General features: G+C 44.2%; 1 protein-coding gene and 1 pseudogene across 1 annotated transcript in view; both read right to left on the bottom strand.

Annotated features, from left to right (window-relative positions):
* Positions 1–307: 307 nt before the first annotated feature.
* The window catches only part of LOC139279753 (glutathione hydrolase 1 proenzyme-like), a 49473-nt gene continuing 25629 nt past the window's right edge, over positions 308–24151 (bottom strand). The window contains exons 7-13 of the mRNA XM_070898949.1: positions 22627–22773; positions 18784–18920; positions 16180–16361; positions 11069–11190; positions 8274–8386; positions 4899–5027; positions 308–3736 (exon numbers count right to left, since the gene is read on the bottom strand). Coding sequence (XP_070755050.1) covers positions 3572–3736; positions 4899–5027; positions 8274–8386; positions 11069–11190; positions 16180–16361; positions 18784–18920; positions 22627–22773 — 995 coding nt within the window. The 3' untranslated portion in view covers positions 308–3571. The remainder of the gene's footprint in view (positions 3737–4898; positions 5028–8273; positions 8387–11068; positions 11191–16179; positions 16362–18783; positions 18921–22626; positions 22774–24151) is intronic.
* LOC139280467 (U2 spliceosomal RNA) lies at positions 9515–9693 on the bottom strand (annotated as a pseudogene).

The raw sequence follows: 24151 nt of genomic DNA on the forward strand, positions 1-24151 counted from the left end.
CCGTAAATAAATAACAAAAACAATTATTTTTCTTTTTTTTTTCTTTGGCTACCTCAGCACTCTAACTGTGAAGCATCTTGAGATGTTTATTATGTTAAAGTTGCTAGACAAATGTAAGCAGTTGTACTGAAATTGAGTTCTCCTGAAAATGTTAGAATTACGAGGAAGAAATATTTGGGGGAATAACGAAAACCATGCACGCTGAAAATCTAAAATGAAAATAGAAAATACTGAAGGATCAAAACTTGATTGTGTTGTAAAGTCACACAAGAAACTGTAATCAGTAAATTGAACAATATGCTGTGCGTCTCCTGCATTTTGCGTTTTTATTTGAAGAAATTTCTTGAACAGATAGCTGTCTTTATAGAATCATAGACATTTACAGCACAGAAGGAAGCCAGTTCGGCCCATCGTGTCCGTGCCGGCCGACAAAGAGCTATCCAGCCTAATCCCACTTTCCAGCTCTTGGTCCATAGCCTTGTAGGTTACGGCACTTCAAGTTCCGACTTATGTGTTAAAAACTTTTCTCCCGAAAACAGTAACGGAATAGGAATAAGTAAACATATTCATTCCTAAATTGTTTTGAATATACAGTCAGTCGAATACGCCTAGCTTAGTGTGTGGTCAATGGACTGTAGTTCTGTTAGTCTATCAGACACTATCCACCTTCTTAAACTACATTTTGGCACAATTAGACAATGCACAACTGCATGTTTTAATGATGTGCTTTGCAATTAACCAAGGTCAAATCCAGTGATGCAAATATTTGAGAATGGAGTCATGGAACATTTGATTCAATCAAATTTTAACAGGCACAGTACTGATGGAAAACCACATGTTTTGTTTTGTGAGCAAGTAATCATACGCCAACTTGGTTACACATTGTTTAATGCGATCTATGTTATTCTGTCATGTATTTGGCAAATCTTTAGCTATTTGGTGAATGAGAAGAGAATTTGGTTATTATGGTACCAAAAGGGGCTGATTTTAACGGGGGGTGGGTGCGAGGGTGTTTGGGTGTGGGGGGGGGGGGAGGCTATGAGTCGTGCGGGCGGGGGCCTGAGGCAGATGGACAGCCCTCCGGACCTCCGCAGTGCAAGGCCGGGAGATTGTGTAACTCTTGGGCCTCACCTGCCCAGTCAGCAACTCCCCCTGTACCCAGGGAACCCAGGCAGCTGGCTTCTCAACGCGAAAAACTACCCCGTGCGCTGGATTTCCAATGTCCCACCGCAGCGCCAAACAAGATTGCGAGTCAGTCTCCCGACTGAAATATTGTGAACATCACCTGACTGGCTAAGCCACTCACAACTCAACAGCTCTACAACTATTTTTAGTTGAACATTAATACAAGTGCCCCCTTATTAAAGGGGCACTAAACCGACAAATAAACAAATTAAACTTTAGACATTAAGTAGTTCAAATTAAAATTTGGTTGCCGAGGGTGATGATGCACTCCAGTCCCTCTGGCGCCCACCTCTCGCAGAAGGCCGCGAACGTACCATTGGACACCGCGTGCTCCATCTCCAGGGACACCCTGGCTCAGATATAAGTGCAGAAAAGAGGCAGGCAGTCGGGCTGAACGACCCCCTGCTGCCCGGACCGGTTGATGGCCACCTTGGCCATGCCCAGGAGCAGTCCGACGAGGAGGCCTTCCGACCTGCCCGCTCCCATCTGCACAGGGTGCCCAAAGATCAGGAGCGTGGGACTGAAGTGCAACCAAAAATCGAGGAGCAGCCCCTTTAAATATTGAAAGAGGGGCTGCAATGTCACACATACAACATACACATGAAACACGGACTCTTCCAGACTGCAGAAAAAGCAGGCGGCCTGGGAGTCCGTGAACTGACTTAAAAACTTATTGCACGGGACTGCTCCATGCAACACCCTCCAGGCCGAATCCCCAATAAATAAAGGGAGGACTGCCATGTAGAGAGCAATCCAGTGGGGGACCCCCGTCTCCTCTGGACGGCAAGGCGTGAGTCTCCCGACTGAAGCTGGCGAGCATGGGCAGGGTGTCGGGCGGCAGGAGGCTGCAGATGGGATTCCCCAAAGGAATGGTCCCTGGGCCTCAGTTAGATGGTTGGGAGATCGGGGTGTGGGGGATGGTCAGGATGGTCTCGAGGGGGCCTTCCTGCTCCTCTTAGCCCACAGGCAAACTGAAAACAATAATCCACTTATCTTTCTGGGCCGCCTCTTGCCCCGGCGATTCTCGCCCACAGCTTGGCTTCCACACGCAGGCCTCCAGTTAAAATTGCGGTCGGACTGCCATGTTATCATTGGAGCCTGACCTGTATTTAAAGAAGGACCTCCTGGCAGGCGTCCCTCTCACCTGCTCGGAAGAGCAACGTGAGCGGGCAAGTGGCATGGGCTATTTAACTTCACGCCTGACCCGCTTTCTGCCGGACGGCAGGGTCAAAATCGGGCCTAAAGTTTCTGGTCTTCAATGAATTTAACGGAACTCTCGACAATGGTATGCCAGCACTTTTTATTTGACCGTTCTCTACTTTTTGTTTGCTAAAGTTAGCAGAAAAAGTCCAGGAATATCCAGCCATGTGCAATCTCAGAATGAATTTCAGTACATGTGTTTTTATTTGTTAATGCTTTATCGTAAAGACAGCTCCCCTTAATACACCACATTATCTACGTGAATATGTGTATATATCTATACACAGTATCACAGAAATGTGCCTTTGGGATCGAAGATAACAGCTTAATTAACCTGACTGATTAATTACAATTCTGCAATGGGTCATGAATAAAAGGCCGATGAAGTAATTCAGAGGAATCGAAGCAATAAAATGCCAGTGTCTCTTAAAGAGCTGTAACATTTACTCCTGATTTGTTTTTCAATTTTTCGTCCTACGGTGTGGAATTGGACCCAAAGGACAAAGGTCCTGAAATTCTGTGGGGTTCAGCCAGTCTCCTAATCTAACTCTGGCGGAGGACCCACAGAGACCTTGGGGACACCATGTAAATGGTCGTAGAAATCCAGGGCCAAATAGTCAGTGAATGCAGCTTGTTCAGTCACATCCACTCTATTTCACTCCTGTACCATCCTCATTGCTGGTGGACTTTAGCCTGAGCCTTGGCTATCCTAATCTAAACATTATGTGGTCACCTGTTCAGTGCTGGGCAGTGTATGTTATACAGGTACAGGTACTGTATTATGGTTATTATGGCTCGATGAAGACGTATTGTGCATAAGTTGCCAGGAGCATATTGGAAAGTTTTGACAAGCACCTTTTTATAACCATTGCAAAATGAATGTTTGGAAAATCATGTGCAGTGCGTGCCCAAGTCTTCAATGTGCTCACGATGGATGATGATCCTTGCTGAGATGAATTGCTCCCTCCATTTACTTCACAGACGCAAGATTTTGAGCCCTGATGAATGCATTACACCATGGGGCATGCTAGCTTTTAACAAAACGTCTTGGTTTGGTTCACAATGTTGAGGTATTTAGTGATTCATGTAGTGGTGATAATTCACAGACAAAACCTTACTCATGTTGGCTGAAGCATTGCACTCCATATTTCATGATACGAGGGGGTTGACTAGGTCTGTGAGCATTTCAGTATCCTGCAGGGCAACCACTTTTACGGATAGCATCTGAAACAGCGTGCCAAACCTTCCCTTCTCGTACAATAGCCTGCACCACCGAGGACATATTGCCAAAATCACTGACATGCATTTTCTTCTTTAGGCCATCTTCTATTTCCTTACGGAACTGGCGAAGCTGGGGGAATCAAAAGCAAAAATTAAAAATGGTTTCGAGCTAGAATAGTCAAATGATCAACCTGCATATTAATCTTTAGGAACGAGGGAATATATTTATTTTAACTACTCTTTGAGAAACGAGGGTGAAGGACCAAGGTTCTTAGTCCAGAATATCCAAGGTTGAAAAGAATAAAATAGAAAGAGGTAAATCAGCTAAGACGTTTTAAAAGCCCAAAGGTTGTAGGAAAATGGAAAACCTGAGGGGAGGTGAGATAAGCAGTTTTACAGTTTGAGACAGAGTAGGAAACTGTGCAATTAGACGTGATTACAACACAGAAAAGGGAGCCAACATAGCAAAGGTAAAGGGAAAAAAAAGAAAGACTTGCATTTGTATAGTGCCTTTCATGACCACCGGACATCCCAAAGTGCTTTACAGACAATGAAGTACTTTTGGAGTGTAGTCACTGTTGTAATGTAGGAAACGCGGCAGCCAATATGTGCACAGCAAACTCCCACATACAATAATGTGATAATGACCGGATAATCTGTTTTAGCGATGTTGATTGATGGATAAATATTGGCCAGGACGAAAGTAAGAAGAAGAATGTAGAATGGGATATGTGGCACTTAAAACTAAGGAGAGAGAAGGTTCAGGAAGGCTTTGGTCATTTTAATGTTGATTAAATAGAGAAAGACTAGCCGGACTACAACCGAGAAAGAATATCAGAAGAAAGATGACTAGTTTTTTCTCTGATCCTGTCCCAAGAGTGTGCGAGATGCTCTCGATATGCCTCTCCAGATATGGGAATAGAATCCAAGTGTTCGACAAATTTGGGCTTCATGTTGTTGATGATGGATTACACAGAACCTTCATGGTGATGGACAGCAACAACTTCCATTGCTTTAGGAAAGAACAAAGTATGGGCAGTAAGATAATAGTCTGAATATTAAGATGAGTCACCTTTCAAAGGGATAGCTCATTTAGATGCCACTGATCGGGAGCAGCTGACTGAGTTCCTACACTGTGCCGTGTGACCACCATGAATTATTTTATTCAGCCATAAAAATTTTGGTCGTCCAACAAAGGATTTATTGCAGAATTGTAATTTTAAAAAAACAATCATTTATGACAAACTTACTGCGCAATTTAATTGTTCAATGTGTTTCCCAACTTTACTAACCTTTTGTGCATTTGTTGCAAGTTCCTCGGCCTCAAACTGCACAAGATTTGGTGCTAATTGGTGATGAACCCTTGGTTTGTTCACAGCCACACAAGCATCGTCTCCAAACCAAAGAGCATTGATTATAACCTAAAGAAACAAGAGAACAACATGTTGTTCAACCCCCAACTTCATTATTTGCCGATCTTGTTAAATAATCTCGTAAAATTAGTTTTTAGTCATTTCCGTTTAGACATGTTCTGATCTGGAACGCACTGCCTGAAGGGGCGGTGGAATCAGATTCAATTGTAACTTTCAAAAGGGAATTAAATACATACTTGAAAAGAAAAACCATTGCAGGGCTATGGAGAAAGAGCAGGGGAAGGGATAGCTCTTTCAAAGTGATGGCACAGTTACAATGGGCCGAATGGCCTCCTTCTGTGCTGTAAGATTATATGATTCTTTGATGTCCTGTTCTGAATAATGTAAGGAGCATTAGGACCCCAAATTAATATTTTAAATGAAAGCTGGGAAAATTCCAGTTTTTCTCCCTATTGAAGGAGCCAAACATTTAATTGCTGGAATGTGAGGCTTTGAAATAGGCGATTTCTGAGAATGCAGTTTTGTTAGCGGTTGATTGTGGAGAAGAAATAGAGGTCCTGTTCCTCATTAAAAGAGGAATTTCACCCGACTCTGTGAAAACTGGAAATTGTTGAGCAAATGATTTTGGGGCCAAAAGCTTTTGAAACTTGAGACCATAATCCAGGTTGATGCTCCACTTCAGGTTTGAGGGAGTGCTGTGCTGTGAGAAACAGCTTCTTCCTTCAGAGAAGACGTTGAAACAAGGTCTTATCTGCTAGTCCACGAGGGTTTCACACTTACAATGAGATAATAGTAGAGTTGTTATTCTGGAAGGGTGAGATCTTAGAATCATAGACCCATACAGCACAGAAGGAGGCCATTTTGCCCATCGTGTCTGTGCCAGCTCTTTTCGAAAGAGCTCTCCAAATAGTCCCACTCCACCATGGCCCTGCATTATTTTCCCTTTTCAAATATATATCAAATTCCCTTTTGAATGTTACTGTTGAATCTGCTTCCACCGCCCTTTCAGGCAGTGCATTCCAGATCAGAACAGTTCGCTATGTAAAAAAAATCTCCTGATCGCTCTCCGACTCTCCACCCCCTGGTTCTTTTGCCAATTATTTTTTTAGATCAAATGGGTTGAAAGACTGTCTTCATCCAAAACTATCTGTGTGTGTGTGTCTGTGTGTGTGTATATGTGTGTGTGTGAAGATACAGGTAACTTGAGTTGGAAGAATTGTACATTACAACATTTGAGATACATCTGCAAACTGCCTGTTTTCACAATTTGTGTAATTGTTCAATATCGTAAAGTAATATTAATTTCAAAAGCAAACTTTGCTCTCAAAGATGGATAACAGACAATGCTACTATTTATAGAGAAATATTTTGGTTGCCTTAACAATGAGAAATTCTGAATAACACAGATAAATCTTGACTCAACTAGTTCAATTACATTCTGCCAGTACTGGCATATCATTTAAGAATTACTCATTATTTAACAAGCAGGAATATCATTTGCCATCTCAATGCAAATATTTCGCAAGCTCCGAGCAGAAACTGATACTCTAATTAGAGAACGATATAAAAGGGAATCAAAGACACCCTAGAGAGTGAAGATTTGCAACAGCTTACAAACGATATGCAGATATTGCAGCAAGGATCAGAAAAGGAATAACATTAGAGACGGAGGCACATTGTGCTAAGAAATTCCTTTGCTTTTAACCCTCATCAAAACACTTGATGATAGATCTATAACTAGACCAACATGTTAAAGAATATCAAGCGATAATTTGGATAGAGGGAACCTATTCTGGGAACCAGTGCTTCTTATGTTACTTATAACTAACATGGAGGAGAATGCTTTCTGTAATAATATAAGATTTGTTGATGTATCCAGGTGACCATAGAATGACGGATGTCACTCGGGACAAATTAAGGAATCCGTTGGTCAAAAAATGGAATAGAAAAAGATTTTTGAGTGTGATTATTAACCATCACCTTCAGATGTATATACGATGGTAGACATGTACAGAAAAAGTTAATATGGAACTTTTGTGGAGCTAGCAGGAGTAAATAACGTCCCTCCCCCCCCGATGTGTGACCATCTGCGGCCCTTTACCAGGTTTGCCCCCTTCCTTTAACGTACCTACAGCATCAGGGCTGGATTTCCCACCTTTTCCTGTTGACCAGCTGCTCCAAAACCACGAGCAGCACACCGATGGAACGCAGGTGAGTCCCGAGCATGATAACGCTTTGGGCCACCGACCGAGCCACCAGGTGGGTAATGGGGGGAAGGGGCTCACTCCGTTCACTCCCATTGGGTGGCTAATGGAGGGCTGGGCTCGCTCCACTCACTCCCATTGGGCGGGTGATGGGGGGGGTGGGCGCGGGCGAGCAGCTGGTGATAGGTGGTGGGTGATGAACAGCAGGTGACAGGCAGCGAGTGACGGGCGGTGGGTGACAGGCGGCAGACTCACTCTGCTCACTTCCACCGGTCAGGTGGCAGGTGCTGGCCAGCGGGCTCACTCCACCCACTTCCATCGGTTGGTGGGCAGAGGGTGCTGGGCAGTGGGCTCACTCCACCCACTTCCATCGGTTGGTGGGCAGAGGGTGCTGGGCAGTGGGCTCACTCCACCCACTTCCATCGGTTGCTGGGCAGAGGGTGCTGGGCAGTGGGCTCACTCCACCCACTTCCATCGGTTGCTGGGCAGAGGGTGCTGGGCAGTGGGCTCACTCCACCCACTTCCATCAGTTGGTGGGCAGAGGGTGCTGACCAGCGGGCTCACTCCACCCACTTCCATCGGTTGGTGGGCAGAGGGTGCTGGCCAGCGGGCTCACTCCACCCACTTGCCGCCCGATGGAAACGACCACCAGAAAAATTATCCCTTTGTCTTCCTACAATCTACAAACTTTCAAAATGCAAGTTTGATGTGAACTAACTGCTGCTCATATTCTCTCTTCTTGGCTCTTCAGCTAGGTTTAGTCATTTAAAAAAAAGGTTGTTATTAAAAATGTACACTTTGGTACACTTTAAGGGGAGAGAGAAATTGCTGATCTATTTGAAGTTTTACCTGTGGTTATTCATCTCCTGAACCCCCCACCCCTCAGTAGATTTATTGGGTGGGGGAGATGTTCCTCCCCCACAGGAGGAATGGGTTCGCTGAGCAGATTATCTTTTCCTTGATCAATAATTTTGCCTGTTAAGTGCAATTTTCTGCACTGACTTGAGATTTCTTCAATCCACGTGATCCCATTTCCGGCTCTACCATCAGAACCTACCAGAGCAGTTGCTGATCAATCATCAGAACCTACCAGAGCATTTGCTGTGATGATCCTTGAGCTACCCGAAGCTCCAACCACCATTTTCACATTTTTATCTTTGTCAAGGATAATCGCAGGAGACATAGCTGAGAAGGGTCTTCTGCCTATTGGACAATTGGAGATATCAATACAGTTACATTAGTTGAGACATTTAATTGCTAATTTTCTCCATTCAGAGTTATAAATAAATAATGGTTAAACTGTAGTTACATTGGGAAGGAAGGCGTCCCAAAGCGATTTACAGCCAATGAAGTACTTTTGGAGTGTAGTCATTGTTGTAATGTAGTCAATTTGCGCACAGCAAGCTCCCACAAACAGTAATGTGATAATGACCAGATAATGTTTTTTATTATGTTGATTGAGGGATAAATATTGGCCAGGACACTGGGGAGAACGCCCCTGCTCTTCTTCGAAATAGCACCATGGGATCTTTTACGTCCACCTGAGAGAGCAGACAGGACCTCGGTTTAACATCTCATCTGAAAGACGACACCTCGACAGTGCAGCACACCCTCAGCACTCCACTGGCGTGTCAGCCTAGATTTTTGTGCTCAAGACCCTAGAGTGGGACAACCTTCTGACTCCGAGGCGAGTATGCTACCCATTGAGCCACAGCTGACAGTTAATGGTTGTTGTTAGGGGACTATATGTTCAATGGGGTTATCCTCTGCCCTTTCACCTCTAGGTCTTGGGTATTAATTGTATCAAACATTCTGAACCATTCCTTAAAGGCCGACTTAATCCACGCCGCCTCCAGACACTGAGGCCACTCTGCCAGGAGAAATACAGATAAGTGCAGGGGAAGCAGATGCACAAAGTTGTTCCCCCTCAAAACCCAGCAGATCAAGTGATCCAACCCCATAAGTCCCCTACTTCATGCAGGAAGGCCCTTCTGTGCCATGTAACCCATCCAAACCTCGGGGACCACAGCCAAGTTGCCCCAAGCTCTAGACATTGCAAGGCTTCAGCGTCGGCATATCTGTGCCTGCAATCCCAATGTGTTCTCCCACCAGCACCGAGCAATGAAGCTGTGCTCAAGTCTGCCCATGCAGGCTACCGAGGCAGCGTGTGCATTATTGGTACCCTCGGCCCTCTCAGGATAGCTTCTGCAGCTCGACAGAAGAATCGCGATACTTTATTTTTTTTTATATCCCATTTCGTTCCAGATCAACTCTAACGCCAAAGATCACTTTGCGCCAATGTGTTTGATCTTAGGCCAAAAGGCCGAGAGGCGAAGTTGCACCGTTCCTGGAAATATTGCAATACCAGGTCGGTGCATGGAGTGGACGGGGCATGCCCCTGATCCAGCTCCCTGTCCAAAAATCAATTCAATATCATGTCCCCATAGGGGATATTAAACTGATAAGAACAGATACTACACTTGATCTTAGCCAAAAGGCCGAGAAGCGAAGCTTGACCTATTCATGCTCTTTGTGTTGAGACTCGCGATACTTTATTTTTTTTTTAATTCGTTGTCAATCTTTCCAATTCTTTGTCAAATCACAAACGCCAGAGGTCACCTTGCACACATCAAGGATCACTCTGCGCCAATGCTCTTAGCCAAAAGGCCTAGAGCCACTGCACCGTTCCTGGAAGTACTGCAATACCAGGTTCGTGTCATGGAGGTGGATGGATCAGGCCCCCCACACACCTCCGTGGAGGTGGATGGGTCAATCCACCCCACCCACCTCCTCGCGATACTTTATTTTATTTTTTTTTTTTTTGAAATTCGTAGCCAATCGTTCCAATTCTTTGTCAAATCACAAATGCCAGAGGTCACCTTGGGCCCATTCAAGGATCACTCTGCGCCAATGCTCTTAGCCAAAAGGCCTAGAGCCACTGCACCGTTCCTGGAAGTACTGCAATACCAGGTTCGTGCCATGGAGGTGGATGGGTCAAGCCACCCCACACACCTCCTATTTCCAAAAAAGCAAGCATATACCTTCCTGATCCAGGGAGAACCACCTTGGGGTTATGGTGGTTACTCCCCTGTCAGGTCAGTTACGCATGATCTTAGCCATACTTTATTTTTATTTTTTTTTTTATAAATTCGTAGCCAATCGTTTCCAATTCTTTGTCAAGTCACAAACGCCAGAGGTCACCCTGCACCAGTCAAGGATCACTCTGCGCCAATGCTCTTAGCCAAAAGGCCTAGAGCCACTGCACCGTTCCTGGAAGTACTGCAATACCAGGTTCGTGCCATGGAGGTGGATGGGTCAGGTCCCCCACACACCTCCGTGGAGGTGGATGGGTCAAGCCATCCCACCCACCTCCTGTTTACAAAAATGTAAGCATATACCTTCCTGACCAGGGAGAAACCACCCGGAAGTCATGGTGGCTGGTCAGGTTAGTTATGCAGATCTTAGCCAAAAAGCCATACTTTATTTTGTAACACCCGGGCACGGGCAAATTCTGGGCACGCCCATGCAGCGTTATTTTGTTGTTGTGCTTGGCACTGTGACATTCACCTCATGGTCTAAATGCAACAGATTCCACAGCAGCAGGAGCTCTCCAATGTTCCAGGACCACAGTCACTTGAAGCAGTTCCGCAGCATAAAGGGAGTATAAGTTGCCACGGAATGTGTTACTTCGTTAGCAAAAAAACAGGAAATTAAGTTTAACCGCATATGTATCAAATTACGTAATTAGAACGAGGGGTTCTGATTGGTTCAAAATGACCTCAGAATAAAATTATAATTTTTATTGCCCACTAATCATATTATGTGGCCCTGCCCCCTCCCTCCCTCAAAAATGATTGGATTTTAAAAATTAAACCTGAAACGCACCAGGTCGAACGTAGTTTTGAGAACATGGTGGCAGACTGTTCTTTTCATATCGTGAGGAGAAATCCGCCATCTGATTATTGAATAGTATCCCAGTCACGTTAGAACGGACAAATGATCCAAACCTGAAAAATACAAACCAAGAATCTAAATGAAGCAGGCACCGAGAGCGCAGGCAGTAGTTTTCACTTCTCTCTGGTAAACCGCTGATTTGGCAGGTTCTGTATTAGTACGGTTGATTATTATAATTTACAAATCAATTTTTTTTTCAGTTGGGACCACAATGACTGAATTTTCATCTCAGCCACATCCTGTTGCAAACGATTTTCTCCATCTTCGTTCTGTGGGCTCTGTGGAATGGAACTAGCCACAGAATCAATCGTTAAAGAAGTCACGTTTCCCAATAAAACAAATGTGTAGATGATCCCACTGAATTTAACCATGTGGGTAATGCGATAATAACAGAGGAGGCTGAGGGGAGACCTGATTGCGGTGTATAAAATTATGAGGGGCCTAGATAGAGTAGATAGGAAGGACCTATTTCCCTTAGCAGCGAGGTCAATAACTAGGGGGCATAGATTTAAAGTAATTGGTAGAAGGATTAGAGAGGAGTTGAGGAGAATGTTTTTGCCCAGGGGAATGTGGGGGTCTGGAACTCACTGCCTGAATGGGTGGTAAAGGCAGAAACCTCACTGCATTTAAAAAGTACTTGGCTATGCACTTGAAGTGCCGTAACTTACAGGGCTACAGACCAAGAGCTGGAAAGTGGGATTAGGCCGGGTAGCTCTTTTTCGGCCAGCAGACACAATGGGCCGAATGGCCTCCTTCTATGCCGTAAATTTCTATGATTCCTGTGTTGCAACCCTTTCCTCGCACTTTCCACAGAGCTCGAGCACTTGGACTGGTGAACAAACATTGCTTTATTCTTTCAGGGAGTACCTCAAACATACTTGCAGGCTGATTTTCTGAGTACTCGCTGATGATGGGGAGAATCGCCCGGGAGCCACGCAGAGCAGGAATTCACGGACAGCAGCCCTGTGACTTCCTGATGTGTGCGTCGCAGGTGGGTAAAGACAAGTGAAATTTTAAAAAATCGGGAGAGGTGTCAAACAGGCTGCCGACCCGTTTGACACTGTCGCAACAAGTCAAGTTCAACCCCGAAGAGTTGCACTTCTGTCTTGCTGGTAGAGCCACCTCTGGCCTCCTCTGCTTTACAATGGCATGGAGCCATGCTGATAATCTAGGCCCCTTGTTGGGGTTGGGTGTTACAGCTGCAACGTGCCTCTCCCAACAAGCCCACAAGGCACTCCGGTAATCTGGGATGGTGTCAGAGTTTGTAGCTGCAGGCGGCTGAGCGTCCTGCTCTTCCAGTGACGGAGCTGGTGCCCTGGAATATCGGCCCCCATGCCCCTTAAAGAGCAGTTTTCTTTTGAAGAAAATAAACTCCCTACAGACCAACTGTAAAAAAAAAATGGAAATGTGTGCTTTGCTGACGTTAGATAGGCAAGACAACATGGTAATGGTGTTCGGTGCAAAGGAGAGTATACATTTTGTAACCTTCAATTGAAACAAATGATCATTCCAGAGAGACCTGGAGGGGTTCCTGCAATCAATGTACATCTGGCCCCAAAGGAACAAACAGTTCTGTGTTGACTAATACACTCTGCGGCAGTCCTTCACGCACAGCAGAAACCTGAATGGAGAAAAATGGTCTGTCAACTTTGCAGACAGTGGTAACCTCTTCCTGGGATTCGATATAAATGGCTCATTTGCACTCATGCAGAACTTTTTTTTTCATCACATACATCTCATTCTATCCTCCATGTTCACTCTGCTCTTTAAGCAATCCTTCTCACTGCATCCAGAACATATAAATTCAACCCCAGGTTTAACCCCTTTCCTTGCCTTGTTTTTTGAATCACAAATCTCCATTATCACCATCCACCAGATCCATACGACATCACTAATTGCTTCATCTCACACCCAAAACTTCTGCCAATAACTGCTGAATAGATGTCCCCCCCCCCCCCATCTTTCACATTTCATATGATTTTGCTGTCCAAAATCTTTAGCTACTTCTAAGGCGCTTCTCACATATCTCAACAGTCTTCAATAGATTTTCATACATTTCCCATATTATTTTAATACCAAATTCTCTCAGGCTTTACAGTTGCCTTTCTCTGAACTCTAATGTTCCTTGCTTGTTGGTGCACCAGATCGCACTCTGCTTAATAACAAAGACAGCTATTTTTTAAAACTAAATTTCATCCACAATTCTGCAAATAGACTAAATAAGGAAAAGGGGATAAAAAACAGGGTTGTCTATCTACCTACATCCATCTACCTATATCTGTCTATATCTATCTATTTATCTCTATTTGTCTATATCTATCTACCTATATCTGTCTATATCTATCTATCTACCTATATCTATCTATTTACCTATATTTGTCGATATCTATCTACCTATATCTGTCTATATCTATTTGACCATATCTATCTATTTACCTATATCTGACTATATCTATCTATCTACCTATATCTGCCTATATCTATCTATTTACCTCTATTTGTCTATATCTATGTACCTATATCTGTCTATATCTATCTATCTACCTATATCTGCCTATATCTATCTATTTACCTATATCTGTCTATATCTATCTATCTACCTATATCTGCCTATATCTATCTATCTACCTATATCTGTCTATATCTATCTATTTACCTATATCTGTCTATATCTATCTATTTACCTATATCTGTCTATATCTATCTACCTATATCTGTCTATATCTATCTGACTATATCTATCTATTTACCTATATCTGTCTATATCTATCTGTCTATATCTATCTATCTACCTATATCTGCCTATATCTATCTATCTACCTATATCTGTCTATATCTATCTATTTACCTATATCTGTCTATATCTATCTACCTATATCTGTCTATATCTATCTGACTATATCTATCTATTTACCTATATCTGTCTATATCTATCTATCTACCTATATCCATCTACAGTGTCAGTCGTGGCTCAGTGGTAGCAGTCTTGCCTCTGACTCAGAAGGTTGTCAGTTCAAATTGCACTCCAGAGACATAATCTAGACTGATGCACAAGTATCAGTACTGGAGGAGTGCAGGACTGTTGGAGGTGTCATCTTTTGTATTTTGGATGAGACGTTAAACCGAGGCCCTGTCTGCCCTCTCAGGGGAGTGCAAAAGATCCCGCAGCACTATTTCGAAGAAGAGCAGGGGAGTGGGCCAATATTGATGCCTCAACCAACATCACTAAATAACAGATAATCTGGTCATTATCTCATTGCTGTTTGCGAGAGTTTGCTGTGTCCAAATTGGCTGCCGCGTTTCCTACATTGCAACAGTGACTACACTTCAAAAGTTTTTCATTGGCTGTAAAGCACTTTGGGACGTCCCGAATCATGAAAGGCGGCACATAAATCTTTTTAAAAAATGTATCTGTTTCTGTCTATATTCTGTCTATTTGACAAAAATATCGAGGAAGAACTTCAGCTGCTTAGCGCCTGGGGGTGTGCGTAAACAGGACACTCAGGCAGTAGCGCCGCGGCGGGCGAATCCCGCGCTGCACGTCACATTCGCCGGCCCAGTAACGCCGGCATCAACTGTTAGTGCCCCGGCACCTTTCGCCATGCAGGCCGTGATGTCAGTTGGCATGCAACACTCACTGGGCACCCGATCTGCAAACCTCAGTCGCTCCCTCCTCCCCCGTCATACCGCCTCCGTTCCCACGGTCAGTTATGAGTGGCAGAGAGCGCGGTATATATCTGCTGCCAGAGAAATGCTGCTTAGTCCCCAGAGTGTTGCGAGCCGTCAAAGGACTTTGCGTTTCATCCCACGGTATATCGCTGCTCTGCACACCCTGAATCATTGGGGGCTGGTGTGCAGACTCCAGTGACCCTGCCCTTCAATGGCTGGGAGGCACCTTCGACCAATGCTCACTCCTGATTACACAACATCTCTTATTTGTTATCGCTTGGGGCCTAACGCCACTCACCTTGGCCATTAGCGCCTGATTTGGCGCTCCCCTGCATTCTTTCCGCACAGATACTCAATTTCGCAGGCGTCGAGATTAATTAGCGCCTGATGCTAAACTTACAACTTTTCAAAAGCTAACACCCCCAACCGGGGCGATACCAAATTTCTAGCCCTTGTTTCGAGTATGTCACGTCTCCATTTCCAAAAGCTCGCTTTTCTGATTGGGTGAACATAGTGTTAAATCTTAATTTTCTGATCGGACAATGAGAACATTTTCTCCCAAATACAGTTTTCTAACTGCATGGGAAAGAAAAGATTCTTCTGCAGCAGACATAACAGCTCCCTACACATCTTCAGCACTTTGAAATAGACAAGTCTCTCATTTTATCACCGTCTAAAGGTTTAATTTTAAAATTCAGTTACTCTCTGGCCCTGTCAGCTCTGCTCCCCAGCCCCCAGCCATGCCTCGATACACTCAAGTTGAGGCCTCAGCTGGAGTATTACGGACAATTCTGGGCGCCACACTTCAGGAAAGATGTAAAGGCCTTGAACAAGGTACAGAGGAGGTTTACCAGGATATTACCAGGGATGAGGGACTGCAGTTATGGGGAGAGGTTGAAAAATTAGGACTGTTCTCCTTGGAAAAGAGAAAGTTAAGAGGTGACCCAATCGAGGTTTTCAAGGTTTTTAGGCATAACCAGAGGTCACAGATTTAAAATCATTGACAAAAGACAAAAGGGAAGATGAGGAGAAATGTTTCCCCTCGGAGTTGTCGCATCCTGAAAAGGTGGTGGAAGTGGATTCCATAAATAATTTTAAAAGGGTGTTGGACAGATACTTGAGGATGAGGAACCTATAGGGTTACAGACAAAAAGGCAGGATGTGGGCTGCCCTTTCAAAGAGCCAGCACAGGCACGATGGGCCGATTAGCCTCCTTCTGTGCTGTAAGTTTCTATGATTCAATGGTTCTAAGTTTCCCATCTTGGGTTGGGATCACTTCAGTTCTTTGACTACCAATAATAATGTCAAAATAATCTTTGAGGCTGAAGAGTGGCAGCTTTCTTCATTTATTAATAAAACTGGAAAACACTTACCGGCCATTGATGGTGCTTGTGACAGACACTGCACTGCCATCTTGTGCTACCACAGACAGATGGGATGTTCCACCCTGCCCAGGTAAAAAGCACTTTATCCCATAATAATCAATTCTTTCATTGGTGTTACTGTCATTGATCTTTTTTCTAATATCATTTGCTTTTGCGATTATCTCGATGACCTGTTTTTAAAATAAATAAATAATGAAAGCACATCATACATACATAAATCTCTTTATAAAATTATTTTGGGAGCATTCATCATACTTCAGATGCCACCTTTCAAATGTTAAAAAAAAAGGAAAGCCAGTCATTTCATGCTGTTTTTTCTTACCTGGAGCCAGAAATTTACACGAGCTTGCCAATCTGCAAGCTTCCCTCCCTAAACAGCAATTGAACTCTCAATGACCTAAGGCTATGTTTACTTACAGAATTGGGCCATTGTGGCCTTAAAGGAACAGGCCACCTTCAACACAGATCGACCATAACAGCAGATTAATATAATACGTTACTTGGTATAACTCCCTTGCTACAGTACAAAAACAACAACTTGCATTTCTATAGTACCTTTAGTGGAATAAAACATCCCAAGGCACTTCACAGGCCAACAAAATTTAACACCGAGCCACAGAAGCAAATATTAGGACAGGTCACCTTGGTTTTAAGGAGTGTTTTAAAGGAGGAGAGAGAGGTAGAGAGGTTTAGGGAGGGAATTCTAGAGCTTAGGGCCCAGGCAGCTGAAGGCACGGCCACCAATGCGGGAGCAAAGAAAATCGAAGAGGCCAGAATTGGAAGAGAGCAGAAAACTTGGAGATGCTGTAGGGCTGGAGGAGGTTGCAGAGATAGGGAGGGGCGCAGTCCTGGAGGGATTTGAAAAGCAGGTGAGAATTTTGAAATTGAGGTGTTGCCAATGTAGATCAGCTCTAACCAAAGTTTCAAATGACATTGGGCTAATGTTGACTTTTGGCAATGGTGTGTAATGGGTGGCCGATCGATAGCGCCCAATTTTACCCTACCCTGAGAATTCCCCCATCCTCTAACGGTGAATGTGGCTTGTTTTCCCTGTTTGAAAGAAAAATAAAGATTTGCATTTATATAGCGCCTTTCACTACCTCGGGATGTCTGGACATCCCAAAGCGCTTTATAGCCAATGACGTACTTTTTGAAGTGTAGTCATTTTTGCAATGTAGGAAACACGGCAGCCGATTTGCGCGCAGCAAGCTCCCACAAACACCAACATCATCATAAATCTCCTCTGTACCCGCTCTAGTGTAATCACATCTTTCCTGTAATATGGTGACCATAACTGTACGCAGCACTCTAGCTGTGGCCTAACTTGTGGTTTAGGGGTCAATTTACACGTACACGTGGACCATTTCCCATATCTCGGGAGCCTTTTATCAACAAAGGCAGACATTGATGCGGAGATTCAGCATCGCCTCCAGTGCGCCAGCGCAGCCTTCGGCCGCCTGCGGAACAGAGTGTTTGAAGACCAGGCCCTCAAATCTACCACCAAACTCATGGTCTACAGGGCTGTAGTAATACCCGCCCTCCTGTATGGGTCTGAGGCATGGACAATGTACAGAAGGCACCTCAAGTCGCTGGAGATGTATCACCAACGATGTCTCCGCAAGATCCTGCAAATCTCCTGGGAGGACAGGCGCACCAACATCAGTGTCCTCGACCAGGCTAACATCCCCAGCATTGAAGCACTGACCGCACTTGATCAGCTTCACTGGGTAGGTCACATAGTACGCATGCCAGATACGAGACTCCCTAAGCAAATGCTTTATGCGGAGCTCTTTCATGGTAAACGAATCAAAGGAGGACAGCGGAAACATTATAAGGACACCCTCATAGCCTCCCTGGTAAAGTGCGACATCACCACTGACACCTGGGAGACCCTGGCAGCAGACCGCCCGAGGTGGAGAAAGTACATCCGGGAGGGCGTTGAGCTCTTTGAGTCTCGACGCAAGGAGCATGAAGAGGCCAGGCGCAGGCAGCGGAAGGAGCACGCGGCAAACCAGCCCCACCGACCCCTTCCCTCGACGAATGTCTGTCCCACCTGTAACAGGGTCTGTGGCTCTCGTATTGGACTGTTCAGCCATCAAAGAACTCACTTTGGGAGTGGAAGCAAGTCCTCCTCGATTCCGAGGGACTGCCTATGATATGCTGACAACACCAGCTCTACCTCTTTACCACCTCTCTCTACCCCTTCTCTACCTCTGTTGTCAGATGACTTATCCAACATCCTTGCCATTATCACCTTCAGACTCTACTATGTCAATGCTCTCTTGTCCGGCCTCCCATCCTCCATCCTCTGTGAACTTCAGCTCGTCCAACATTCTGCTGCACACATACCCAATCCTGCATCAAGACTTGCTCGCCAATCACCTCTGTCCTCCCCGAGCTACATTGACTCCTGGTGCCCCAGCAACTCAAATTTAAAATTCATATCCCTTCAGGACCTCATCCTCCTTATCTCTGTAATCTACTCCAGTCCGACAACAGCACCCCATCTCCCTTTCCTCTGACTCTGGCCTCTTATGGGGCAACAGAAAGTGCCTACAGATGTAAGATTTTAATATATTAATATAGACTTACCTTTCTGTGGCTAGTGGATGTTGGATATTCCAACTTGCTTCTCTCTGCAAATGCAAATTTGAAGGCTTCGATAATTCTATGGTACGTTAAGCCTTTCTTTTCTCTAGTAGATACACTTTCTCTGGAAAAATTATACCCTAAAGTAGATCATAAAAGTAATTAAGAAAGGATGAAAAGATGGTAAGGTCACTTTTTTGCCAACTAGTGCCAAACTAGAAGCCCACAAGGTACTGGATGAAATTGTTCCATTTTACATAGGATCTTTACACTCATCAGAGACATAAGAGACTTTCATTCCATCAGTTTGATTCTGACAGCAGCTCCGAAAACCAGCAACCTCCACCACCTAGAAGGACCAGGGCAGCAGTGCATGGGAAAACCATCACCTCCAAGTCACACACCATTCTGACTCGGACATATATCGTCATTCTTTATTGTTGCTGGGTCAACATCCTGGAACTCCCCACCCAACAGCACTGTGGGAGTACCTTCACCAAATGGACTGCAGCGGTTGAAGAAGGCGGCTCACCACCACCTTCTCAGGGGCAATAAGGGATGGGCAATAAATGCTGGCCTTGCCAGCGACACCCATATCCCAAGTCTTGATTTGATTCAAATCCAGGTCCAAATGATGAATAGACAGTGAGCCGATCACCTGCACCATCCAATCCCCTCTTCATTTCATTTTCAATGTATTTTTTATATTATAGCTGTACAAGATTATGCAAAGATCAAATCTGAGCTTTCCATAGTACAATTAGAGTTATGTAGAATAGTAGACACTTCCCTCGTGAATTCACTTAAAACCTTAAATTACAGAGATCATTTTGACACTGTGAATGGATAACTAAAATATACTACTTGTGACTGATTTCATTTTAGAGGTGGGTCCACATAAAGCAATGATGGCAGGACAATAAGCCACCTTTGGCTGCAGGTCAATGAAGTTGGGCTGACCACTGTAATATATTTGCTTTATGGGTTCTTTGCTTAAGAATTCATAGCAACACATTTGGTTTATTAACAAAGATTTTACAATCACACTACACATTTGTAAAGTATGCACCTGTGAGTATGCTCACAGGTTTGTAGAGCTGTTGATCGAGAGGTGGACACCGGAGGGACTGGAGTGTATTATAACCCCCGGCAACCAAATTTTAATTTGATTTTATTTATTTTACAGTTTAATTTGTTTTAATTGCCGGTTTTAGTGTCCCCCTCCCCTTTTATAGGGGGGACTTGTAAATTATATGATTTTAATGCCCCAAAAAATCACAAAAAGGACAAAAAAACACAAAAAAACCCCCAAAAAAACAACAAAAAAAAAGAGGGCAGTTATAAGTGTCTGGAATGTCCCCCAGATCGGGGGGCACTCGATCTAATGTTTATGTTGTCTCTCAAAAGAGTTGTAGAGCTGTTGAGTTGGGCGTGGCTCAGCCAATTATGTGATGTCCACAAGACTCAATAAAACCCCAACCAGTTGGGTTCAGGGGATCCACTGTGAGGTAGGTAGCTGTGAGCCTGGTGGATGAACTGGTAATGTGCAGTGTGATTTTTAAACTTTTTGTTAATAAACCAACTAGTTCTAAATAGCAATGTGTTGCTATGAATTCTTAAGCAAAGAATCCATGAAGCAAATACATTACAATATTACCAGTTCATACACTAGGCTCACAACTACATACCTCATCGTGAATGAGCTAGACCCACTGGCTGGGGTTTTATTGAGTCTTGTGAACATCATGCGACTGACTAAGTTACTCACAATGCAACAGCTCTACAACTACTTTTAGTTGAAACCATAAAACAAGTTGCCCCTTTATAACAAATTAACTTTTTACTGCAAACTTAAATCAAGTTAAAATTTGGTTGCCGGGGGTGATGATGCACTCCAGTCCCTCCGGTGCCCACTTCTCGAGGAAGGCCGCGAGCGTACCGGTGGACACCGCGTGCTCCATCTCCAGGGACACCCTGGCTCGGATGTAACCGCAACAGCTCTACAACTCTTTTGAGAGCGAACAATAAATAAACATTAAATCAAGTGCCCCCTTATTAAAGGGGGGGACACTCCAAACAGTTTTCAAGTGCCCTTTTTTGGGTTTTTTGTGGGTTTTTTTTGTGGGGTTTTTTGGGCACTAAAACTACAAATTATACAAGTGCCCCCTGGCTAAAAGGGAGGGGACACTAAAACCCGGCACTAAAACAAATTAAACTTTAAAACATATCAAATCAAATTAAAATTTGGTTGCCGGGGGTGACAATGCACTCCAGTCCCTCCGGCGCCCATCTCTCGCGGAAGGCCGCGAGCGTACCGGTGGACACCGCGTGCTCCATCTCCAGGGACACCCTGGCTCGGATGCAACCGCAACAGCTCTACAATTCTTTTGGTTGAGAAACAATAAATAAACAATTAAATCGAGTGTCCCCCGGACACTCCAAACATTTTTCCAGGCCCGTTTTTGGTTTTTTGGGGTTTTTTTTGTATTTTTTGTAGTTTTTTGGGAGGTTTTTTTGGGCATTAAAACCATAATTTACAAGTGCCCCCTATAAAAGGGGAGGGGGACACTAAAACCGGCAATAAAACAAATTAAACTTTAAAACATATAAAATCAAATTAAAATTTAGTTGCCGGGGGTAATAATGCACTCCAGTCCCTCCGGCGCCCACCTCTCACGGAAGGCCGTGAGCGTACCGGTGGACACCGCGTGCTCCATCTCCAGGGACACCCTGGCTCTGATGTAACCGCAACAGCTCTCCAAACCTGCATACATTACAACCACCATTCTTAGCAGCAAGTCAGAATCTCAGGATAGCAACTTAATACTCAATTATTTATCATTCACTATGACAAAAGCGAATCTGCAATTTTATACGATTGTGCTAGTGTGCTGACCAACATTGCTCCCTCAAACAAAAAATAGATTAATCAGTCAGCCATCTGCTAGCTGTTTGTGGGATTTTGCTATGTGCAAATTGGCTGCCATGTTTGTCTACTTTCAGTCGCTGCATTTCAAAGTAATTCATTGTATGTGAAGTGTTTCAAGACATTTCTGAGAGGTGATATGGCACAATAAAATGCATGTCTCTCTTTTCTTTCTAAAGAACCTGGTTCCGTAAAATTCAACAGGAAATTAGAAATAAAAAAGTCATTTCACCTCCTCAGAGGTCACCTTGTTACGACTGACCTAAAAACAAAATGGGAACTTAGAAACCCATACAAAACTTGCAATTGGTGGTTATGCTTCCAACAGAGCCTCCACCTCCAACACAATGTGGTCATCTTATCAAAGGCTAGCAGAATCTGAACGGGATTGTCAACATTGCATCCCTTCCTGTTGATGACAACATTTCTTCCAAGAAGTGTTAATTCTCCAAAGGGAGTCCCTGGCTTGGAGTTAATAGATCACTCCTACTACCCTCAATATGTACCACGCAAATTTAGCAGAAATGCACTACGAATTAGCTGTTTCTGTAATGATTTGCTTGTTAATTTTCAGCTTCAGTGAATTTTCTCTGCCAACATTTACAGGGCTCCCGTTATCTAGTTGTGTTGTAACAATCCCCAATCAATGCAGTGTCACTGATAGGGCAAATGGTTCGATGTGCAATGACACCCTGTGACAACTCTTGTGAATTTCTACATTTACAGAGTGCAATGCACTGTGTTGCTGAAGATCACAGTGAAAACGACCATTGCTGAGTGGATCTGGTCGCTTTGCTGCAAATGGTCACTTTCTCCAACGGTTAATTTTATTAAAGTCGAAGGTATCTTGGCTGGAAAGTCTTTAAAGATTAAAAAAGGAAACCATTCAGAGCAGAGGGTGGATGGAGGCTCAAAGTTACCTTCGAGGATTTTCAGAATGAGTGCAAGCACTGGCCCACCAGATGGGGCACCGGGAACATACACTGTATATTCATCTAGAGTCACACTTATTGGTGCCTCAGTGTTCGCCTGGTACTGTTTCAGGTCATCTCGGGAAATTAGTCCACCTAAAGAGGAAAGAGACATGGACAGAATTGCACCAATCCATTCAACTCAAGCTTATGAACTGTTTCTCAGTGGAATAAAATAAACTCCTTTTACTGGAAAGTGGTCCAACCAAATAAAATCTTCAGGAAGACTGGCTTAATCCAGGCTAACTGAGGGAGTGCTGCATTGTCGGAGGTGCCGTCTTTCAGATGAAACATTAAACCGAGGCCCCGATTGCCCTCTCAGGTGGATGTAAAAGATCCCATGGCGCTATTTCGAAGAACAGCAGTGGAGTTCTCCCCGGTGTCCTGGCAAATATTTATCTCTCAAAACAACATCACTAAAACACATTATCTGGTCATATATTGTTGTTTGTGGGTCCTTGCTGTGTGCATATTGGCTTCTGTGTTTCCTACATTGCAATGACCATATTTCACAATTCATTGTACTTCATTGGCGATTAAGCGCTTTGAGACATCCTGAGGTTGTGAAAGGTGCTATATAAATGCAGGCTCTTTTTAAGCCTCGATCGATGTATATGTGTCCAACTATCTTCCTCAACCCTGCCCCCAGCCAGCCTGATCCTGTGTGCAAATCTCAATGTGCACTAGTACACCGACAGACTTGTGGTAGGAAAGTGTAATACTGGAGGGATAGCTAAATCCAACATGCAATGTTTTTCTTTTTTAAATACAGTGACCTCAGACTTGCTAGCTCTGATTCTCTGTATATACATGTGTGGGGTAGGCATTGTTCTGCAATGAGAAATTCCATATTTTAGTGAAATTCCATTGACTGAAGCCTATACCCGATTTGAAGAATATTCCAACATACCATTCCCATTCATGACTACAGTTGCATTAAGATTTAATTGTAAGTACAACAGATGCTAAATACTAGATGAGGATTTAGGGAAGCTTGAAGTAAGTGAACATCGATGATGAGGAGCAAGAAGGGGTGGATGAGTTTAGTTACATTGGAAGTTGTATATCTTCTGAAGGTGGATCAGAAGTCATGCATTGTGGTGGATGGAAGTTCTTTATTGGATGATGGAATAATTCTGGTGACAAAGGGGCCGAGATTGCCCCTCTCAAGGCCTGTTACCGCCGCAAATCAGCGGCCCCGCTGCGGAATGGAACCGCCGACTTTTCGTGGAATGGCTAGTCCAATTGCCCTTCCGAGGTTTCCCGGCGGTGCCCCGAACTCTCTTCCCCCCACTGGCTCCGCTGCTGCCAATCCATCTTAAGTGTGTCATCACCGTGTGCACCGCCGATCTACCCCTCCACCCCGTGCCCCCCCCACCCAACGGCGACATTCTCCTCTGGAAAATCTTCGGCCCACTCGATGGTGCCAAAACCTGGTGGTCCAATGAGGCTGTGGCCTTCTGCAACTGCAATG

This window comes from Pristiophorus japonicus, chromosome 14, assembly GCF_044704955.1.
Source record: "Pristiophorus japonicus isolate sPriJap1 chromosome 14, sPriJap1.hap1, whole genome shotgun sequence".
Classification (NCBI taxonomy): domain Eukaryota; kingdom Metazoa; phylum Chordata; class Chondrichthyes; family Pristiophoridae; genus Pristiophorus; species Pristiophorus japonicus.